This window comes from Bufo gargarizans, chromosome 11, assembly GCF_014858855.1.
Source record: "Bufo gargarizans isolate SCDJY-AF-19 chromosome 11, ASM1485885v1, whole genome shotgun sequence".
Taxonomy (NCBI): Eukaryota; Metazoa; Chordata; class Amphibia; order Anura; family Bufonidae; genus Bufo; species Bufo gargarizans.
In genome coordinates this window covers 26757954-26777737 of record NC_058090.1, presented here as the reverse complement: position 1 = coordinate 26777737, position 19784 = coordinate 26757954, and the positions used below count along the sequence as shown (strand labels likewise).

The window sequence follows — 19784 nt, the reverse complement described above, 5'->3', positions numbered from 1 at the left end:
GAGTGACAAGGGAGGGGGGAGAGTAGAGAGTGACAAGGAAGGGGGGGGAGTAGAGAGTGACAAGGAAGGGGGGAGAAAGTGACAAGGGAGGTCGGAGAGAGTGACAAGGGAGGGGGGAGAGAGTGACAAGGGAGGGGGGAGAGAGTGACAAGGGAGGGGGGGGAGAGAGTGACAAGGGAGGGGGGAGAGAGTGACAAGGGAGGGGGGAGAGAGTGACAAGGGAGGGGGAGAGAGTGACAAGGGAGGGAGGGGGGATGAGTGAGTGACAAGGGAGGGAGGGGGCGGAGAGAGTGACAAGGGCGGGAGGGGGGAGAGAGTGACAAGGGAGGGAGGGGGGAGAGAGTGACAAGGGAGGGAGGGGGGAGAGAGTGACAAGGGAGGGAGGGGGGAGAGAGTGACAAGGGAGGGAGGGGGGAGAGAGTGACAAGGGAGGGAGGGGGGAGAGAGTGACAAGGGAGGGAGGGGGGAGAGAGTGACAAGTGAGGGAGGGGGGAGAGAGTGACAAGTGAGGGAGGGGGGAGAGAGTGACAAGTGAGGGAGGGGGGAGAGAGAGTGACAAGGGAGGGAGGGGGAGAGAGTGGCAAGGGAGGGGGGGGAAGAGAGTGACAAGGGAGGGGGGAGAAGAGAGTGACAAGGGAGGGGGGGGAGAAGAGAGTGACAAGGAAGGGGAGAGAGAGTGACAAGGGAGGGGAGAGAGAGTGACAAGGGAGGGGGGAGAGAGAGTGACAAGGGAGGGGGGAGAGAGAGAGTGACAAGGGAGGGGGGAGAGAGTGACAAGGGAGGGGGGAGAGAGTGACAAGGGAGGGGGGAGAGAGTGACAAGGGAGGGGGGAGAGAGTGACAAGGGAGGGAGGGGGGAGAAAATAGTGACATGGGAGGGAGGGGGGAGAAGATAGTGACATGGGGGGGGGGGGCGGAGAAGAGAGTGACAAGGGAGGGGGGGAGAAGAGAGTGACAAGGGAGTCCCCAGAGCCAGACTGCAGCCAGAGACCAGATTATCTTATTGTCCTGGTGGTAAGTAGACAATGCAATATGTTTATTATTTAATTGTTTAGTTATTAATACTACATTGGAAACTAATTTACCTCACATTAAAGGGGTTGTCCGGGTTCAGAGCTGAACCCGGACATACCCTTATTTTCACCCCGGCAGCCCCCCTGATGTTGACATCGGAGCATCTCATGCTCCGATGCGCTCCCATGCCCTGCGCTAAACCGCGCAGGGCACAGGCTCTTTTGTTTTCAATAACACACTGCCGGGCGGTAGCTTCCGCCCGGCAGTTTGTTCGGTGACGTCACCGGCTCTGAGGGGCGGGCTTTAGCTCTGCCCTAGCCGTTTTACTGGCTAGGGCAGAGCTAAATCCCGCCCATCAGTGCCGGTGACGTCACCGGGGTTCCTGTCAGCCCCATGGAGAGCCCCGGTACGTCACCGGAACTCCTAAAAATGCCTTTGCCATGTGCAATTTAGCGCAGGGCAAAGGAGAGCATCGGAGCATGAACTGCTCCGATGCTCAAGTCAGGGGGGCTGCCGGGGGGAAAATGGAGGGTTGTCCGGGTTCAGCTCTGAACCCGGACAACCCCTTTAAGGCTTTTGCGGATACATGGAGCCGCGGATCCGCAAAACACGGAAAGAGGCAATGTGCGTTCCGCATTTTGCGGATCGCACATTGCCGGCACTAATAGAATATGCCTGTTCTTGTCCGCAATTGCGGACAAGAATAGGACATGTTCTATTTTTTTGCGGACATCGTGCTGCCCCATAGGAATGAATGGGTCCGCAATTCCGTTCCGCAAAATGCAGAACGAAATTGCGGATGTGTGAATGGAGCTTAAAAGGACACTATAGTCCCAGAACCAGTACAGTTTAATGTAGTGGTACTGGTGCCTATAGCCTGTTCCTGCAGAGAAAAGACCCTGTGCAGTACTGGTGTTAAAGGAGCACTATAGTGCCAGGAAAACAAACTAATTTTCCTGGCACTATATAGTTGTTAGGAGTGGGGCACCCTCGTGTCCCCATGTGTGCAACAGACTAATAGGTCCTACAGGAGGTGGCCACGCTATTTAAATGTATAACAAAGTTTTTCAAGGGTCATGCGACCAAAGCGTGGCTTGAATCACCTACTGACTAAATTTTTATTTTTAATACATAAAGCTTATACTTTTATTATTGCTATTTAAAATTTTAAATTTTAACACTCTAAATTATGTTTAAAAATCCTCAAGATGAGCGGTGAGAACTGATATATAAATTTTGTGTACCTCTGCTCAGTGTACACCACTAGGTAGGATAGCTCCTGATAAATTTCTCAGGGCTTACCCAATTCCTAAGCCTTTTCGGCAACTTTATGTTTAGTTGCACATGTATCTCTACTGTGGAGACTCACTACGCCCATCTGACTCTAAAAACTAAAGTGTTCCTGCTTCCCTACATGTTTCGCCGAAACTTCGGCGTCCCCCTCCCACTGGGCTGAAGGGGTTAAAACCCCTTCAGCCACTTACCTTTCTCCAGCGCTGGCACTGGGAACTCTTCTCCGCGATCCTCCTCTCAGCTGAGAATGCGCATGCGCACGCATTTAAAACTATGTTCCGCGTCTTCCCACTGAAATTTTCACAGTGAGAATCGCGGAGGCACCTCTAGCGGCTGTCAGGGAGACAGCTACAAGAAGCTTGATTAACCCTAAGAGAAACATAGCAGTTCTTTTAAATGCTGAGAAAGGGGTGGAACATATGTGATGTAATGATATGGGCAGATCATCTGATAAGGGGGGGGGGGGGGCAATTTTTATCTTGCCTAGGGCGGCAAAAATCCTTGCACCGGCCCTGACCTCTTGTTTGAGATTCTTGTTTTTGCCAAGAATCTCAAATTTACAAAATAAGCGTAGCATTAGCACCAGCAGCTTGTTAGAAAAAAATTTAAGAAGACATTTTAGAAAAATGCTTCATTTTGCATTTAGGGAGAAAATGAACAATAAAACCAAGATTGCAAAAGGTGTCCATAGCATTTAATCCATGTCTGATATGATAACTACCTATATAAACGGACAACAGTTAAGTTGGATTTAGATGGGGCAATAATCGGGCAGGTTATCGGGAACAAACTTGGAAACGCTAGTTCCCGTCAATCTGCAGCTGAAGAAAGAGCAAAATGCTTGTTCTTCAAGTGAAAGTGTCGTTAGTGCAGGTACATAAATTATCGATTCTGGGCAGCAGATCGTGCAGTCTAAGCAGTGATCTGCTGCCCAGAAACAATGTCGCTGTATGGGGATGAGCGATCACAATAGCGATTCCTCGTCCTTTCACTGCATGTAGATTAGCAAGCAGCCGACTGTGGGGAAAGAACGCTCCTCGGCCTGCCTAAATGCACCTTTAGAGCGACGTGCTCCTGATCACAAAAACAAGAGCAATTACAGTTTATAAAACGGATGACCACGCCATTCAGAGAAGACTGGTCGCATGTTCATTTGCCAAGATGGTTTTATAATAAAAACTGGGTGGCATAGCAATAACAATGCACATCCCTGCCGTGCATACTGGGCGTAGACATACCACTGCTACCAACAAAAAGAGAGGATGTGAGACAATTTTCATGAGCTTTGGCCTATACACAAGAGTACAATAGACTGGCTTCATTATAAGTCATTTGTGGTTATTTGTGCATTATTCATAGTTTCCAGAAACCTGTGTTCCACCGACATGTTTTTTTTTTTCCAGGAAACGATGCTCGTTTTGCTAAGTTTAGCTGTGGCTGAATCCAGAGGTCTGAATGTTTACTGCCACTGATACATCTCAGCTGCAAACAAAGAGACTACAAAATGCAGAATAATGGAGATACAGTCAGGTCCTTAAATATTGGGACATCGCCACAATTCTAATATTTTTGGCTCTATACACCTCCACAATGGATTTGAAATGAACAAGATGTGCTTTAACTGCAGACTGTCAGCTCTAATTTGAAAGTATTTACATCCAAATCAGGTGAACAGTGTTGGAATTACAGCAGTTTGCATCTGTGCCTGCCACTTGTTAAGGGACCAAAAGTAATGGGACAGAATAATCATCATAAATAAAACTTCCACTTTTTAATACTCTGTTGCAAATCCTTTGCAGTAAATTACAGCCTGAAGTCTGGAACGCATAGACATCAGCAGACGCTGGGTTTCATCCCTGGTGATGCTCTGCCAGGCCTCTACTGCAACTGTCTTCAGTTCCTGCTTGTTCTTGGGGCATTTTCCCTTCAGTTTTGTCTTCAGCAAGTGAAATGCAGCTCAATCGGATTCAGGTCCGGTGATTGACTCGGCCATTGCAGAACATTCCACTTCTTTCCCTTAAACTCTTTGGTTGCTTTTGCAGTATGCTTTGGGTCATTGTCCATCTGCACTGTGAAGCGCCGTCCAGTGAGTTCTGAAGCATTTGGCTGAATATGAGCAGATAATATTGCCCGAAACACTTCAGAATTCATCCTGCTGCTTTTGTCAGCAGTCACATCATCAATAAATACAAGAGAATCCTCTGTATTCACTCTGGTGAAGTCTTCTCTTGATTGTTGACTTTGACACACATACACCTACCTCCTGGAGAGTGTTCTTGATCTGGCCAACGGTTGTGAAGGGCGTTTTCTTCACCAGGGAAACAATTCTTCGGCCATCCACCACAGTTGTTTTCTGTGGTCTTCCGGGTCTTTTGGTGTTGCTGAGCTCACCGGTGCGTTCCTTCTTTTTAAGAATGTTCCAAATAGTTGTTTTGGCCACACCTAATGTTTTTGCTCTCTCTCTGAGGGGTTTGTTGTGTTTTTTAGCCTAATAATGGCTTGCTTCACTGATAGTGACAGCTTTTTGGATCTCATGTTGATCTGGCCCTGGTGTGGGACACCTTAAAGGCGTTTCTTCGCATATCCTTACACTCCAGCATATCATATATCAAAAAAGACACTAAACGTTCGGAGATGGAGCTGAAAACTCAGTGTACTACACTGGAACAGTATTATATCAGTCACCCAACTGATGCTAACAGGACGGCTTGGCTCCAGGCGGGCAGACAATACCTCGCGATACTCAAGGACAAAACAGATAGGAAAATGTTTTTTTATAAAACAGACTAATCAATCAGCTAAATTACTGGCCCAACTAATCCGCCATGATTTGCCCTCCTCAGCAATTTTAGCAGTCAGGAACTCAGTAGGGCAAGAAGCAATTATCCGCAATTTTACACACTATTACCAGGACCTATATAGATCCAGCATAACAGCTTCTGATACAGAGATAGCCAAGTATTTAGAAGGCATATCCCTCCCCAAACTCACCATATCACAAAATGCCCAACTAGATCAACCAATTCAGATAGAGGAAATAATACAAGCCATATCAGACCTTAATAATGGGAAATCTCGTGGGCCGGACGGGCTCCCTAAAGAGGTATACGCTAGGTATGCAGAGGTGCCAGCCCCCCAATTATTATCCACATTTAATTCGGCCTTGGAGGTGGGGTGCCTTCCTGACGCATTCATGGAAGCCACTATAAGGCTACTTTCACACTTGTGGCAGAGGGAACCGGCAAGCAGTTCCATCGCCGGAACTGCCTGCCGGATCCGTCAAGACGTAGGCCCTCAGATGGCATTTGTAAGACTGATCAGGATCCTGATCAGTCTTACAAATGCATTGAAATTCCGGATAAGTCTTTCCGGTGTCATCCAGAAAAATTGATCTGGCATTTAATTTTTTCACATTTCTTTTGGTCTGCGCATTTGAATGCCGGATCCGGCACTAATACATTGCTATGGATGAAATCCCAGATCTGGTATTCAACCCTAATACTTTTACTTAAACCTGATAAAGAACCCTTAGAATGTAGTTCTTATAGACCCATAGCATTGTTGAATGTAGACTACAAAAGTCTAAACCAGAATCTTAGGCACTCGCCTCAATCAGGTAATTCTGTCACTGGTTCACCAGGACCAAACGGGTTTTATGCCAGTGGAATCCACTACGGAGAATATCAGACGGGTTCAAGTGGTAACACAGGTGAGCTATTCACTGAATGCGGATTGGGCCCTGGCCTCACTAGATGCCGCCAAGGCATCTGACTCTATAGAATGGGCTATCTGCTTGGCTGCCTGAGGAGATTTGGGTTTGGTCCGCAGTTCCTCAGATGGATTACAATCCTGTACAGCAGCCCTATAAGTAGACTACTCATAAATGGGGAATTATCAGAACTCTTCCCCCTTCACAGAGGAACGAGACAGGACTGTCCCCTATCTCCGCTCCTGTTTGCCTTGGCTATTGAGACACTGGCAATTAACCTCTTCAGGACACAGGGCGTACAGGTACACTCTTATGTCCTGGTACTTAAGACACAGGGCGTACCTGTACGCCCTGTGTATTTCCGATCACCGCCGCGCAGCCGGTGCCTGCTCCAATCATTGACCTAACCTCTCAGATGAACACCGTAAAAAATAAAAACTGTGCTAAAGAAACAATTTTTTTGTCACCTTACATCACAAAAAGTACAACAGCAAGCGATCAAAAAGGCGTTTGCCCACCAAAATAGTACCAATCTAACAGTCACCTCATCCCGCAAAAAATGAGCCCCTACCTGAGACAAATCACCCAAAAAAAAAATTATATATGGCTCAGAATATGGAGACACTAAAACATCATTTTTTTGTTTTAAAAAAGCTGTTATTGTGTAAAACTTACATAAATAAATAAAAAGTACACATATTAGGTATCGCCGCGTCCGTATCGACCGGCTCTATAAAAATATCACATGACCTAACCCCTCAGATGAACACCGTAAAAAATTAAAACTGTGCTAAATAAACCATTTTTTGGCACCTTACATCACAAAAAAGTGTAATAGCAAGCGATCAAAAAATCACACGCACCCCAAAATAGTGGCAATAAAACAGTCATCTCATCCCGCAAAAATCATACCCTACCCAAGGTAATCGCCCAAAAACTGAAAAAATTATGGCTCTCAGACTATGGAAACACTAAAACATGTTTTTTTTTGCTTCAAAAATGAAATCATTGTGTAAAACTTACATAAATAAAAAAAAAGTATACATATTAGGTATTGCCGCGTCCGTGACAACCTGGTCTATAAAAATACCACATGATCTACCTGTCAGATGAATGTTGTAAATAAAATAGGTGCCAAAACAGCTATTTCTTGTTATCTTGCCTCACAAAAAGTGTAATATAGAGCAACCAAAAATCATATGTACCCTAAACTAGTACCAACAATACTGCCACCCTATCCCGTAGTTTCTAAAATGGGGTCACTTTTTTTGGGTTTCTACTCTAGGGGTGCATCAGGGGGGCTACAAATGGGACATGGTGTAAAAAAAAAAAAAAAACTGTCCAGCAAAATCTGCCTTCCAAAAACCGTATGGCATTCCTTTCCTTCTGCGCCCTGCCGTGTGCCCGTACAGCAGTTTACGACCACATATGGGGTGTTTCTGGAAACTACAGAATCAGGGCCATAAATAATGAGTTTTGTTTGGCTGTTAATCCTTGCTTTGTTACTGGAAAAAATGGATTAAAATGGAGAATTTGCCCAAAAATTTAATTTCGGAAATTTCATCTCCATTTGCCAATAACTGTAATGGAACACCTAAAGGGTTAACGACGTTTGTAAAATCAGTTTTGAATACCATGAGGGGTGTAGTTTCTTAGATTGGGGCACTTTTATGGAGTTTCTACTCTAGGGGTGCATCAGGGGGGCTTCAAATGGGACATGGTGTCAAAAAAAACAGTTCAGCAAAATCTGCCTTCCAAAAACCGCATGGCATTCTTTTACTTCTGCGCCCTGCCGTGTGCCCGTACAGCAGTTTACGACCACATATGGGGTGTTTCTAAAGACTACAGAATAAGGGCCATAAATATTGAGTTTGGTTTGGCTGTTAACCCTTGCTTTGTAACTGAATTTTTTTTTTTTATTAAAATGGAAAATCTGGCAAAAAAGTTAAATTGTATCTCTATTTTCCATTAATTCTTGTGGAACACCTAAAGGGTTAACAAAGTTTGTCAAATTAGTTTTGAATACCTTGGAGGGGTGTAGTTTCTAGAATGGGGTCATTTTTGCGTGGTTTATATTATGTAAGCCTCGCAAAGTGACTTCAGACCTGAACAGGTCCCTAAAAATTGGGTTTTTGAAAATGTGCTTCTAAACTTCTAAGCCTTGCAACATCCCCAAAAAATAAAATATCATTCCCAAAATGATCCAAACATGAAGTAGACATATGGTGAATGTAAAGTAATAACTATTTTTGGAGGTATTACTATGTATTATAGAAGTAGAGAAATTGAAACTTGGAAATTTGCAATGTTTTACAAATTGTTGCTAAATTTTGTATTTTTTTTTATAAATAAAAATGAATTTTTTTTAACTTTATTTTACCAGTGTCATGAAGTACAATATGTGAAGCAAAAACAATCTCAGAATGGCCTGGATAAGTCAAAGCGTTTTAAAGTTATCACCACTTAAAGTGACACTGGCCAGATTTGCAAAAAATGGCCTGGTCCTTAGAAATAAGGCTGTGTCCTTAAGGAGTTATTAAAGTGAGGAGCAGCAACAAGATAACTGGAGAGACCATGGAAGAGAGAGAAGTCCGTATAGGTCTATATGCTGACGATCTGATACTATATTTATCATCACCTAATACATCCCTCTGCAATGCGGTGGCTTTAATAGATGAATTCAGAGAATTCTCAGGCTTAAGAATTAATTGGGAGAAATCAGTCTATATGCCCCTGGGCAGGGCAGACTGGACAGGCCCTTCCCATGTAGACTAAAGGTAGTAGATACATTCAAGTACTTGGGAGTAAATATTACTAAAAGATATTCCTAGGCTCTGTCACTTAACATTTACCCTTTAATTGAACATGAGGAACAAATTCCAAAACTGGAAAACACTGCCTATCTCAGTGGCAGGACGAATTAACCTACCGTAATTAAAATGATTATACTCCACAAGGTTCTTTATGCTCTCCAACACTCAGAAGTACACATTCCCAAATCGGTGTTTAAAGAAATGGATTCCCTAACTAGAACTTTTATTTGGGGCAGATCCCAAGCTAAACTTATCCTGGATACGCTAAAACGCCCCAAAACGGAGGGAGGTATGGCATTGCCAGACTATTATATCTATTACCTAGCAGGTCAATTGCGGCTTATTAATGCTTGGTATACAACTGATGACCTGCCCACCTCAGAGTATTAAACTGTAACACATTTTGGTCAATCTTGGAAATGCCTCCTAAATTCCAGAATTCGCTGTTGCCGCTGCACAAACTGGCTCAAATGGTCTGGAAAGAGGCTAAATCACTGTCTTAATTTACAGAGGCAGTCTCTGACGTGCCTCTGTGGGGCAATCAATCAATACCGCATATGCAGGTGGTTATGGGAGAAGATAGATGGCAACTGGCAGGAGTTAAAACCCTTGGAGACATCTATGATCAGGGACTAAGTGTTAATGACGTTTGAGGCACTATCACAGCAATACAATATCCCTCGTACCCACATCTTCTCATATTTACAACTTAGATCTGCCATACAGAATAAATTCCCGAACACTAACACCACAGTCTCTAAGTACCCACTCATAGGGATTGTCAAAACCCAGGGTCCCAACGGATTAGTATCAGTAATCTATTCACACTTAGTACATGCGAAGGTCAGTACCAATCCCCTCACAGTAATAGACAAATGGAAAAGATTGATACCCACGCTTACTGAAGAATCTATAACAAATTTATTCGAATCTCATTTACAAGTATCACCAGCAGTAAACAACAAAATTATTCAACTTTACATCATTCATCAGACATATCTCACACCAACTAGATTATATAGAATGGGTAGAGCATTATCCACGGCATGTCCACGGTGCGGAGAACTGGAGGCAAATTTTTGGCACATGATGTGGAAGTGAAATCCGATTGCCACATTCTGGAAGGAGGTGACCGTCTTCCTTTCCAACCTGCTGCTGATTCAGGTAGAATGTACTCCTGAGGTTTACCTGCTATGAATAATGAAAGAGGATATGTGAGATAGATACTGTGACACGGTGAGAGGTTTGGTCTGGGAAAACAGGTATTTTCCTCCCAGCATGTGCTGCTGGGCTGATTTACAGCCAGATGAGGTCAAATACCGGACCGGATTTTAAGTGCCGGTCTGTGTTTTGGCAGCATCTGGTTGTCCTTAAATAGGCAGCTGGGCTCAGAAGCCATGTCTCTGTGTTGGGATGTGGGAGCCTTGTGTCTGGATGAAGGCTGGCTACCTGTTTGGTGCTTAAACAGGTTGGTGCTGCCATCAGTAAGGACTCTTTGAGGCAGACCTGCCACATGGTGTGAATTACCACCAAACACCGCAAGGAGACTTTTTGTTTGAATATAACTGCTTATTTTGTCATTTGCCAAGTGTGAATAAAACACTGAACTGTTTGATCCAAAGAACTTGTTGTTGCATCTATACTGCGTCTAATCCTGTCTACCAGAGCGAGTCCCCACAATTGGTGGAGGATGCGGGCAAGAGCAGTGAGGCTGGCGTGAACGCTGATATTTTTGGTTTCTGCATTTTTCAGGCACGGTTGTATGTCGTACATTAAACCAGCTGTATTACAACCAGTGCCCCACGACAAAATGGAGGCTGTTGTGAAGACCCTCATGGAGGCTAATCTGCAGCAGCGAGAGATAAACCTGCAGCAATGCGAGGCTAATAAGCAGCAGCAGGAGACTAACCAGTTGCTGCTACAACACGAGACAGCAGGAGCAACCCCGAGCGTCCACTCTGCCCGGAAAGCATTCTGCACCACAATTCCTAAGATGACCCCCGCAGATGACATCGAAACCTACCTGGAAATCTCCACTGCAGGCCCAGAGATTTGAGCCGATAAAACCCGCCCAGGATGTACCCACGGTGGACCTGGCTCCGATAGTCTGCTGGCGGTGTCAGGAGCCTGGCCATGTAAGGGCTGACTGTCCCGATCGGGTTAAGTCCATGGACACTAACTATGGCTACTGTCAGTCACTATATGCCAGGAGGCTGTGTGCAACAGGTACCCCAGAGTCTCTAGATCATTTGTGCCAGGTGGAAGTGGGAGACACTCCGGCGGAGACTCTGCTGGACTCAGGGAATCTGGTGACCCTAGTAAGGGCTCTCTTGGTGCGGTTCACTGAGTATACTGGAAAGTCGGGGAAAGTCGGGGTGATGTGCATCCACGGAGACTTAAAAGATTACCCCACCGCGCTGGTGTCTCTAATCACAGGGGCTGGCAGATGGTCTCACGAAGTGGCTGTCGCCACAAATCTACATTATGAACTCATAATAGGGAGAGACTTCCCGCCACTGTGGCTTGCTATGAGAGTGACTGATACCCATGAGACAGGGGTAACCCTAGCAGAGTGGCCCGGCTCAGGGGGGAGACCAGAACCCTGAGAACCTGAGACCGAAGGGCCAGCGGTAAGGGTGACCGCCACTTCGGTGGAAGAGGGGGAGAAAACCCTGCTAAGTGTGATGGTGGGAGACGTGAAAGACTTGCAGCCGGGTCCTGAATTGGCAGACCTCAATGTGTCCGGGGATAAGTTTGGTACTGCCTAACGTCGGGATCCAACCCTATCCCACGCCTGTGTTAATAGTAGATGGTGAACCACAACAACCTGGGGCAGAGTCAGTGTTTTCCCGTTTTGTGGTTCATCAAGATATGTTGTATCGGGTAAACCAACTATGGGGTGAACCTATTGAACAGTTGGTGGTCCCCAAGGCTGATCGCAAGCTTGTATTAGATCTAGCCCACCAACACGTTCTCGGGGGTCACCTGGGGCTGCAGAAAACTTAGGATCGTATTCTACAGCGGTTTTACTGTCCCAGCATATTCAAAGAAGTGGAAGAGTTTTGCAAGTCTTGCCCGACCTGCCAGATAACTAGCCCCCAGCCACATTTCCGTAGTCCCTTGGTACCTCACCAAATTATCGAAGTACCATTGGACCGAATAGCTATGGACCTCATAGGCCCAGTACCGAAGTCCACCAGAGGGCATCAACACATCTTAGTCATTCTAGACTACGCCACTCGGTACCCGGAGCCGGTGCCACTGCAACATACCTCGGCCAAACTTATAGCTAAGGAGTTAATGGAGATGTTTTCCCGAGTAGGACTACCTAAAGAGGTTCTGACCGACCAAGGGATCCCTTTTATGTCCAAGGTGATGAGGGAACTCTGTAAATTGCTGCACATAACACAACTATGGACGTCCGTTTACCATCCGCAAACGAATGGTCTGGGAAGAATGGTTTTACCAAACATTAAAAAATATGTTGAAAAAGGTAGTGTCTAAAGATGGGAAGGACTGGGACCTCCTTCTGCCCTATCTCATGTTCGCAGTGTGAGAGGTACCCCAGGCCTCTACTGTGTCCTCGCCCTTCGAACTGCTATATGGCAGACACCCTCGCAGTCTCTTGGATGTGGCCAAAGAGGCGTGGGAACAACAACCCACTCCACATAAAAGTGTCACTGAGTACGTTACCCAGATGCAAGATCGGATAGAGACGGTGTTGCCTCTTGTTAGGGAGCATATGGAGGCAGCTCAGCGAGCCCAGAATCGGGTCTATAGTCGGCAGGCTCGGGTCTGGATCTTTAACCCGGGTGATCGGGTTTTGGTTCTGGTGCCGACCGTGGACAGTAAGTTCCTGGCTAGGTGGCAGGGGCCCTACGAGGTACTCGAGAAAATTGGAGATGTAAACTACAAGGTACACCAGCCAGGGCGGTGAAAGCCGGAGCAGGTTTACCATGTGAATTTATTCAAACCGTGAAAAGATAGGGAAACCTGTACAGAGGACAGCCCGCGGCCGGGTTTTCTAGGGGAAGAGGTACCGGCCCCTCTGTCTGATGCAAGAGAGGCGGCTGCCACAGTGACAGCCTCTCCACTAAACAGACTCATGAGACCAGGGTTCTCGGACCTCCCTGGACAAACTTCCATAATGCAGCATAGGATATATTTCCACTGGACCGGGGGTCGAGTGGAGGGGTGGACCGTAGGCGCAAAAACGCAACCAGACGCCACACGTGCCAGGAGCTAGAAGCAGCGCTCTCTCCACCAGCGGTTTCCACCCACCGACTTGAAAAAGGGGTCCGTAGAACCCCGAAACGTGTTGTCACTATAACAATAATAAAAAAAACATTGGTTTCTAAAAACACTCTGGTTGCGTTTTTGCGCCTACGGTCCACCCCTCCACCCCCGGTCCAGTGGAAATATATCCTATTCATCGACCCAGACGGCGGCTTGGCCCCCGCCAAAGGGGAACGCGGACGGAATCGGCAGCATCAACCAGTAAGACATAATCAGTCCTATCCACCTCCAGTCCAGTTGCACCAAACAATAGGTGCATCAACAACAGGTGAGCAGTACCACTCTTCCTGTTGCTCTGGAGGCTCGGCTCTTAACTTATTTACCCTATGAGCGCCTTTTTCTCTCCTTGGCCATTATCTACTATAATGCAGCATGACATTGTCACTGACCCTCAGGCAAAAGTCAGATTAAAACTATACCGGTGGGTACCTGAGGTTCAGAGACAAGCCATATCGGAGGAGGTGCAGCTAATGTTGCAGCTAGACATCATTGAGGAGTCAAAAAGTGAGTGGGCCAGTCCTATAGTATTGATACCCAAGCCGGACGGGAAGTTGCGGTTAGGGCTGCAACTAGTACTCGACTAAATCAAGTAATTCTACCCAAAAATCCTCGAGCCAAATTTTTTTCATAGAGGATTCGTTTGTGTCACATGACCACAGAGCGGGAGTGAAGCGCTTGCTATTACTCCCGCTCCGTGGTCTCCCGCTGCGCTCAGAATACTCACCTCTACAGCATGGGGCCTCCAGACACTCCACGGCACGTCCATGGTCCCGTACTGCATTGACCCCCTGACGTACGCACGGCGTGACCCGACGCTCTGTGTGACGTCAGGCGCAGGGCAGCGCGGAACGATGGAGTGTAGGAGGCGCCCCTGCTGGAAAGGTAAGTTGGTGCGACTAAGGCCGGGGGCCCGGAGTGCACAGCGTCATTGCAACTAATGACGCTGTGCACTCCGGGTGTAGGGAGGAACAAGGGGGGTAGCTGCTGGCACTGGGGTGGGGGAGAGCTGCTGGCACTGGGGTGGGGGAGAGCTGCTGGCACTGGGGTGGGGGAGAGCTGCTGGCACTGGGGTGGGGGAGAGCTGCTGGCACTGGGGTGGGGGAGAGCTGCTGGCACTGGGGTGGGGGAGAGCTGCTGGCACTGGGGTGGGGGAGAGCTGCTGGCACTGGGAGAGTGGAGCTGCTGGCACTGGGAGAGTGGAGCTGCTGGCACTGGGAGAGTGGAGCTGCTGGCACTGGGAGAGTGGAGCTGCTGGCACTGGGAGAGTGGAGCTGCTGGCACTGGGAGAGTGGAGCTGCTGGCACTGGGAGAGTGGAGCTGCTGGCACTGGGAGAGTGGAGCTGCTGGCACTGGGAGAGTGGAGCTGCTGGCACTGGGAGAGTGGAGCTGCTGGCACTGGGAGAGTGGAGCTGCTGGCACTGGGAGAGTGGAGCTGCTGGCACTGGGAGAGTGGAGCTGCTGGCACTGGGAGAGTGGAGCTGCTGGCACTGGGTGAGTGGAGCTGCTGGCACTGGGAGAGTGGAGCTGCTGGCACTGGGAGAGTGGAGCTGTTGGCACTGGGAGAGTGGAGCTGTTGGCACTGGGAGAGTGGAGCTAATGGCACTGGGAGAGTGGAGCTAATGGCACTGGGAGAGTGGAGCTAATGGCACTGGGAGAGTGGAGCTAATGGCACTGGGAGAGTGGAGCTAATGGCACTGGGGTGGGGGAGAGCTGATGGCACTGGGGGAACTGAGCTGATGGCACAACAGAGGACTGATGGCACTAGGGGGAACTGATGCACTTGGGCTGATCGCACAGGGGGGAACGAAGGGTGTTGGGGACTGATACGTTTTTATAAAGGAAAACAGTCTATCAATTCATTTTTTCTTATTAGATTACTCAATTAATCGTAAAAAATAATCGATAGAATACTCGATTTCTAAAATAATCGTTTACTGCAGCCCCAGTTGCGGTTTTGTAACGACTTTCGAAAACTTAACAAGGTTTCCAAATTCGATGCGTATCCCATGCCCCGGGTGGATGAGCTCATCGAGAGGTTAGGACAAGTCCGGTATTTTTCTGTTTCGGACTTCACGAAAGGGTACTGGCAGGTGCCCTTAACTGAGGCTGCCAAAGAGAAAACTGCCTTCATCACGCCTGAGGGGCTGTATCAATATAAGGTCTTACCTTTTGGTGTGCATGGCGCCTCAGCCACTTTTCAGCGACTAATGGACATTGTGCTTCGTCCACATTGTCGGTACGCTTCGGCTTACCTGGACGATATTGTCATCCCCAGTACCGACTGGGAAAGTCACCTACCCAAAGTGCAGGCTGTAGTGGACTCCCTTCGGAAAGCTGGCCTAACCGCTAACCCCAAAAAATGTGTGATAGGGTTAGAGGAGACTAAGTACCTGGGGTATGTCATTGGGCGCGGAGTCATCAAACCCCAAGTGAACAAAATAGAGGCAATACGGAATTGGCCCCGACCTGTCACCACTAGGCAAATAAAGTCATTCCTGGGAATGGTGGGCTATTACATGAGGTTTGTTCCCCATTTTGCTACTCTAGTCCCGCCCTTGACAGGACTCTTGAAGGGACACAAGTCAGTGATGGTTTGCTGGGATGATCGGGCGGAAGAGGCTTTCTCTGCTTTGAAGTCAGCCCTGTGCAGGTCCCCGGTTTTGGTGACGCCCGACTTCAAAAGGGAGTTTATAGTACAGACCGATGCCTCCAAAGTAGGCCTCGGTGCTGTACTCTCTCAGGAAGTCAACGGGGAGGAGTATCCCATTGTCTTCCTCAGCCGTAAGCTCAACCCAGCCGAGCCGGGGGTATGTGACACAGTGAGAGGTTTAGTCTGGAAAAAAAATTATTTTCCTCCCAGCATGTGCTGCTGGGATGATTTACAGCCAGGTGAGGTCAAATACCGGACTGGATTTTAAGTGCCGGTCCGGGTTTTGGCAGCATCTGGCTGTCCTTAAATAGGCAGCTGGGCTCAGAAGCCAGGTATCTGTGTTGGGATCTGGGAGCCTTGTGTCTGGATGAAGGCTTGCTACCTGTCTGGTGTGAAAACAGGTTGGTGCTGCTATCAGCAAGGACTCTTTGAGGCAGAATTGCCGCATGGTGTGAATTACCACCAACACCGCAAGGTGACTTTTTGATAAAATATGACTGCTCGTTTTGTCATTTGCCTAAAGTGTGAATAAAAGAATGAAAAGTTTGATCCAAAGAACTTGTTGTTGCCTCTATACTGCGTGCGCTTATCCTGTCTACCAGAGTGAGTCCCCACAATACACAAGAACATTTCTGAGGGAATCACTTTTCGTGGCTCGCAAATGTATTGCTCTGAGATGGTATGACCCCAATACGCCGAACTTGTCCATGTGGAAAATGCAGATAAATCATATCTTACCTTCTATAGTGTTAGTATTCAAACAACGCAATAAACCTCAAAAATTTTACAAGGTCTTGGAACTGTGGGGCGGATCACCTCACATTTTGTACTCAACCTCGAGACTGAGACAAGCTGTGTCAGCAGCTCGAGGATCCATGGCTCAGTCGGCTTAAGGGGGTCGCCTAAATGTATTCTCTACCCAAAGAAACTTCTAATAATGCAGTGGGAGATTGAAGAAATGATAGTAAGGAATGTTTCTCTCTGTTTGTATTCTGATATGTAACAAGACTGTGTGATGTTGATGGTATTTCTCTTATGTTAATAAAAGAGTTTAAAAAAAAAATTAAATAAAAAAAAAAAATATACAAATGTCTTACATTTTTATATGTGATCCACGTCTCACCTGGTGTTAGCGGCTTAATTAAATTGTGACCTCCAGAAGCTGTTTGATCATGTCAGAATGGGCGTTGTAGAATGGGAGACCGTCAACTTCCATAGCCAGATTCCCAGATACCCCACTGCGGATCCCATGATTCACCAGTATCGCCAGGAGCTTTTCTTCCTGTAGAAACATATTGGACACATGAAGGGAAGAAAAAAAAGATTGCTCTGAAAGTAAGGCTACGTTAACATCAAGGATATCTGGCCGCCTAATTCCGACTGTCAGCTGGACAAAAAAAGTTACATGCAATGGTTTTTGTCCAGCCAAAAGCTGGCGTTAATGCCGGAAAGGGGCAGGATAACCGCCGGACCTCCCTGTAATCAATGGGGATCCGGCGGTAAAGTAGATGATCTGACCTGATCTTCTAACGGAGATGTGGACGAGGCCTTATAAAAAGAGATTGCTAGGACTACGACAAAAAGATCAGTGAATTTCTCTTTAATCCATTGTGTAACATATTCTGTAGCTTTTTAATGGTGGAAAAACACATGCAGTTTTTGGTGCGCATTTTTGAGCCAGATCCAGCGGGAAAAGAGGCATGTAGCGAAACCAACCTTGCCACTGGGTTTTGGAGGGGCCTGGCTACCAGCCTCTTGCCCCAGGATTATGGCCCTCTCATCAGCCAGGCTTCCTTTGTTCACAAAGGACTTGTACTAACTTGAACCCCTGGTCTAATTCGTGCCATTTTGGGATGTTAAATCACTATGTGTATTGAAAAGGGTGGGACATTGTACACGTTGAGTAGTGAGGTCTGTTCCATTGTCTCTCTGTGTGTATTGGCGATGTCCTTTGTCCTGAGAGATAATTGAATTACGTCTCGGTTGTCTCCAGGACAGAAGACATTGTGTATTCGCCTGCCTGTGATGATTGCATCAACCCAGAGTGAGATAATTGTATCGCGGGCAGAGGGGAGGATTTGGTGTGGGAGTGTCTGAGTGTATTGTACGTGGTTATTGGCTGTTTTTACAAAACCTTGTGGGTGGTAACCTGGTTGGAAAATATGTATAAATCAATGCTTGTGTGTTCAAATAAAGAGTTCCTGTTTTACCCTTTACCAAGTTGAGGCTGGTGTTTGGGTAACTGATCGACACTGGGGGATTGCTATACGCTGAAGATTTGCTATACTCCCCTGGCATAACTACTAGCCCCTGTAAGAGCTGTTCCTGCTCTCTGGATGTAGGAGAGGTTCACCCACTGGAGCCTTGTCGTAGGTCCAGGGTGGGTAGGAGACGGTGAGACCTCAACCAAGCTTCGGCGGTTCGTGGGGTCTGCAGTGCGTACGGTGTCAAGTGGAGTGCTTGGAGTCCTTGGGAAGCACTAGGAGCATCTATCGACGGAGGTACCCGGTCGGGGTGCCAGGAGATCAGTTACATTGGTGGCAAGCAGTGGGATGGCGTCCTAGTGAGAGGAGAAGCAGCTCGGAGACACCGTTCGTGGATTTTACAATTGAGGGCAACGCTAGTATCCGTACAGCGCCCCTGGCTACAGCAATATGGATGCAGTTGGTTCCTGCACAGCATTCCATGAGGAAGATCACCCGGATTACAAGGATGCCGAGCGGAAAGGCATATGGCACCAGGCCCTGGAGGACGTGCAGCGTCGGAGGGGTGAGAGTCTTCCCAATGAGGAGCAGAGATTACGAATGCGATTGGCGCTGCGACTACCTCTACTGGGAGAGCAACCATTGATGGAGTGAGTGTCAGAGCTTGAGACACTGGTATGGCAGGAAACCTGGCTGGATGACGCTTACCAAGCACTATGGTGGGACACAGTACGACAGTCTCCATGGATGGAGGAGTACACCAAGCCCGAAGGTGAGGAATATAATGGCCCTGGTTTATTGTGGGAGTCTTTTGAAGACATTGACTTTGGGATCACAGAAGAGTCTAGATTTTGGGACATTACTGACTACAGGGGGGACTTGCACAATTGGCCTACAACTAGTGGGGTGAGGGCAGATCTGACCTTTCTGGTCCAAAGGGAGTGGGAACTGGAGCAAGATTATCAACAGTTGTTTCGCTCCATTCAAGCCCAGCGCAAGATACAAGACAGTTGGATACCAGGCCCAGACCTGCAGCCCTACCCCTGGCAAGTCACAGCTGAGGTATCCCCTACTTCCTCACCAACTGTGGAGGTAGGGGACTTCATAGACTGGTACTGGGAGGAACCCCAGTCGGCAGGTGGAGATGGGACCGTAGTCACTCCACCGGCCCAACAGGGTGGCTGGGCAGGCGGCCCAGATCCCCAACTGCCACTGGGAGTACAGGGAGAGGAGATTGTCGGTCCCTTATCTCTGCAACAACCAGAATCACTGGTAGTGGAGACAGTCGGTCTCACTACCCAGCGGCAGTATACTCTACAGTCGGTCTCTCTTCCCAGTGGCAGGTAGCATCCCAGGGGGAGGAGTTGGTCGGTCCCTCACCCCTGTAACAACCAGCTACAGAGGTAGGGGACCTCATAGACTGGTCCTGGGGGGAAACCCATATGGCAGGTGGAGATGGGACAGAGATCTCTCCACCGGCCCTACAGGGATGCTGGGCAGTCGGCCCAGATCCCCAACGGCAGCCGGAGTTTCAGGGAGTAGGGACAGTTGGTCCTGCTCCCCAGCGGCAGTGTACTTTGAAGGGAGAGGAGACAACCGGTCTCTCTCCCCAACCACAGGGGGACAGCACCCCTAACTCCAATGATGCAGATGGGACCGCCATCTCTGCACCAGGCCTACCGGGATGCTGGACGGCTGGTACAGAGTCCCCACCAACCCCGCAGGAAGGCCAGGAGGAGGAGGTAAGCGATCCCTCCTCTCCCCAGCTGATCCGCAACAAGGTCCTGGGGGTAGGATTCCCTGACC

General features: G+C 47.9%; 1 protein-coding gene across 4 annotated transcripts in view; it reads right to left on the bottom strand.

Moving 5' to 3' along the window:
• DGLUCY (D-glutamate cyclase) overlaps nucleotides 1-19784 on the bottom strand; it is a 126988-nt gene that overhangs the window by 60504 nt on the left and 46700 nt on the right. For 2 of the 4 annotated variants that reach the window (XM_044272548.1, XM_044272545.1), the window contains 2 exons: nucleotides 16898-17056; nucleotides 9731-10019 (listed from right to left, as the gene is read on the bottom strand). In XM_044272548.1, the coding sequence (XP_044128483.1) occupies nucleotides 16916-17056 (141 nt within the window). In that variant the 3' untranslated portion in view covers nucleotides 9731-10019; nucleotides 16898-16915. Of the gene's footprint in view, nucleotides 1-9730; nucleotides 10020-16897; nucleotides 17057-19784 lie in introns of those variants that run through there. The other 2 variants (XM_044272546.1, XM_044272547.1) reach the window with 2 other exon arrangements.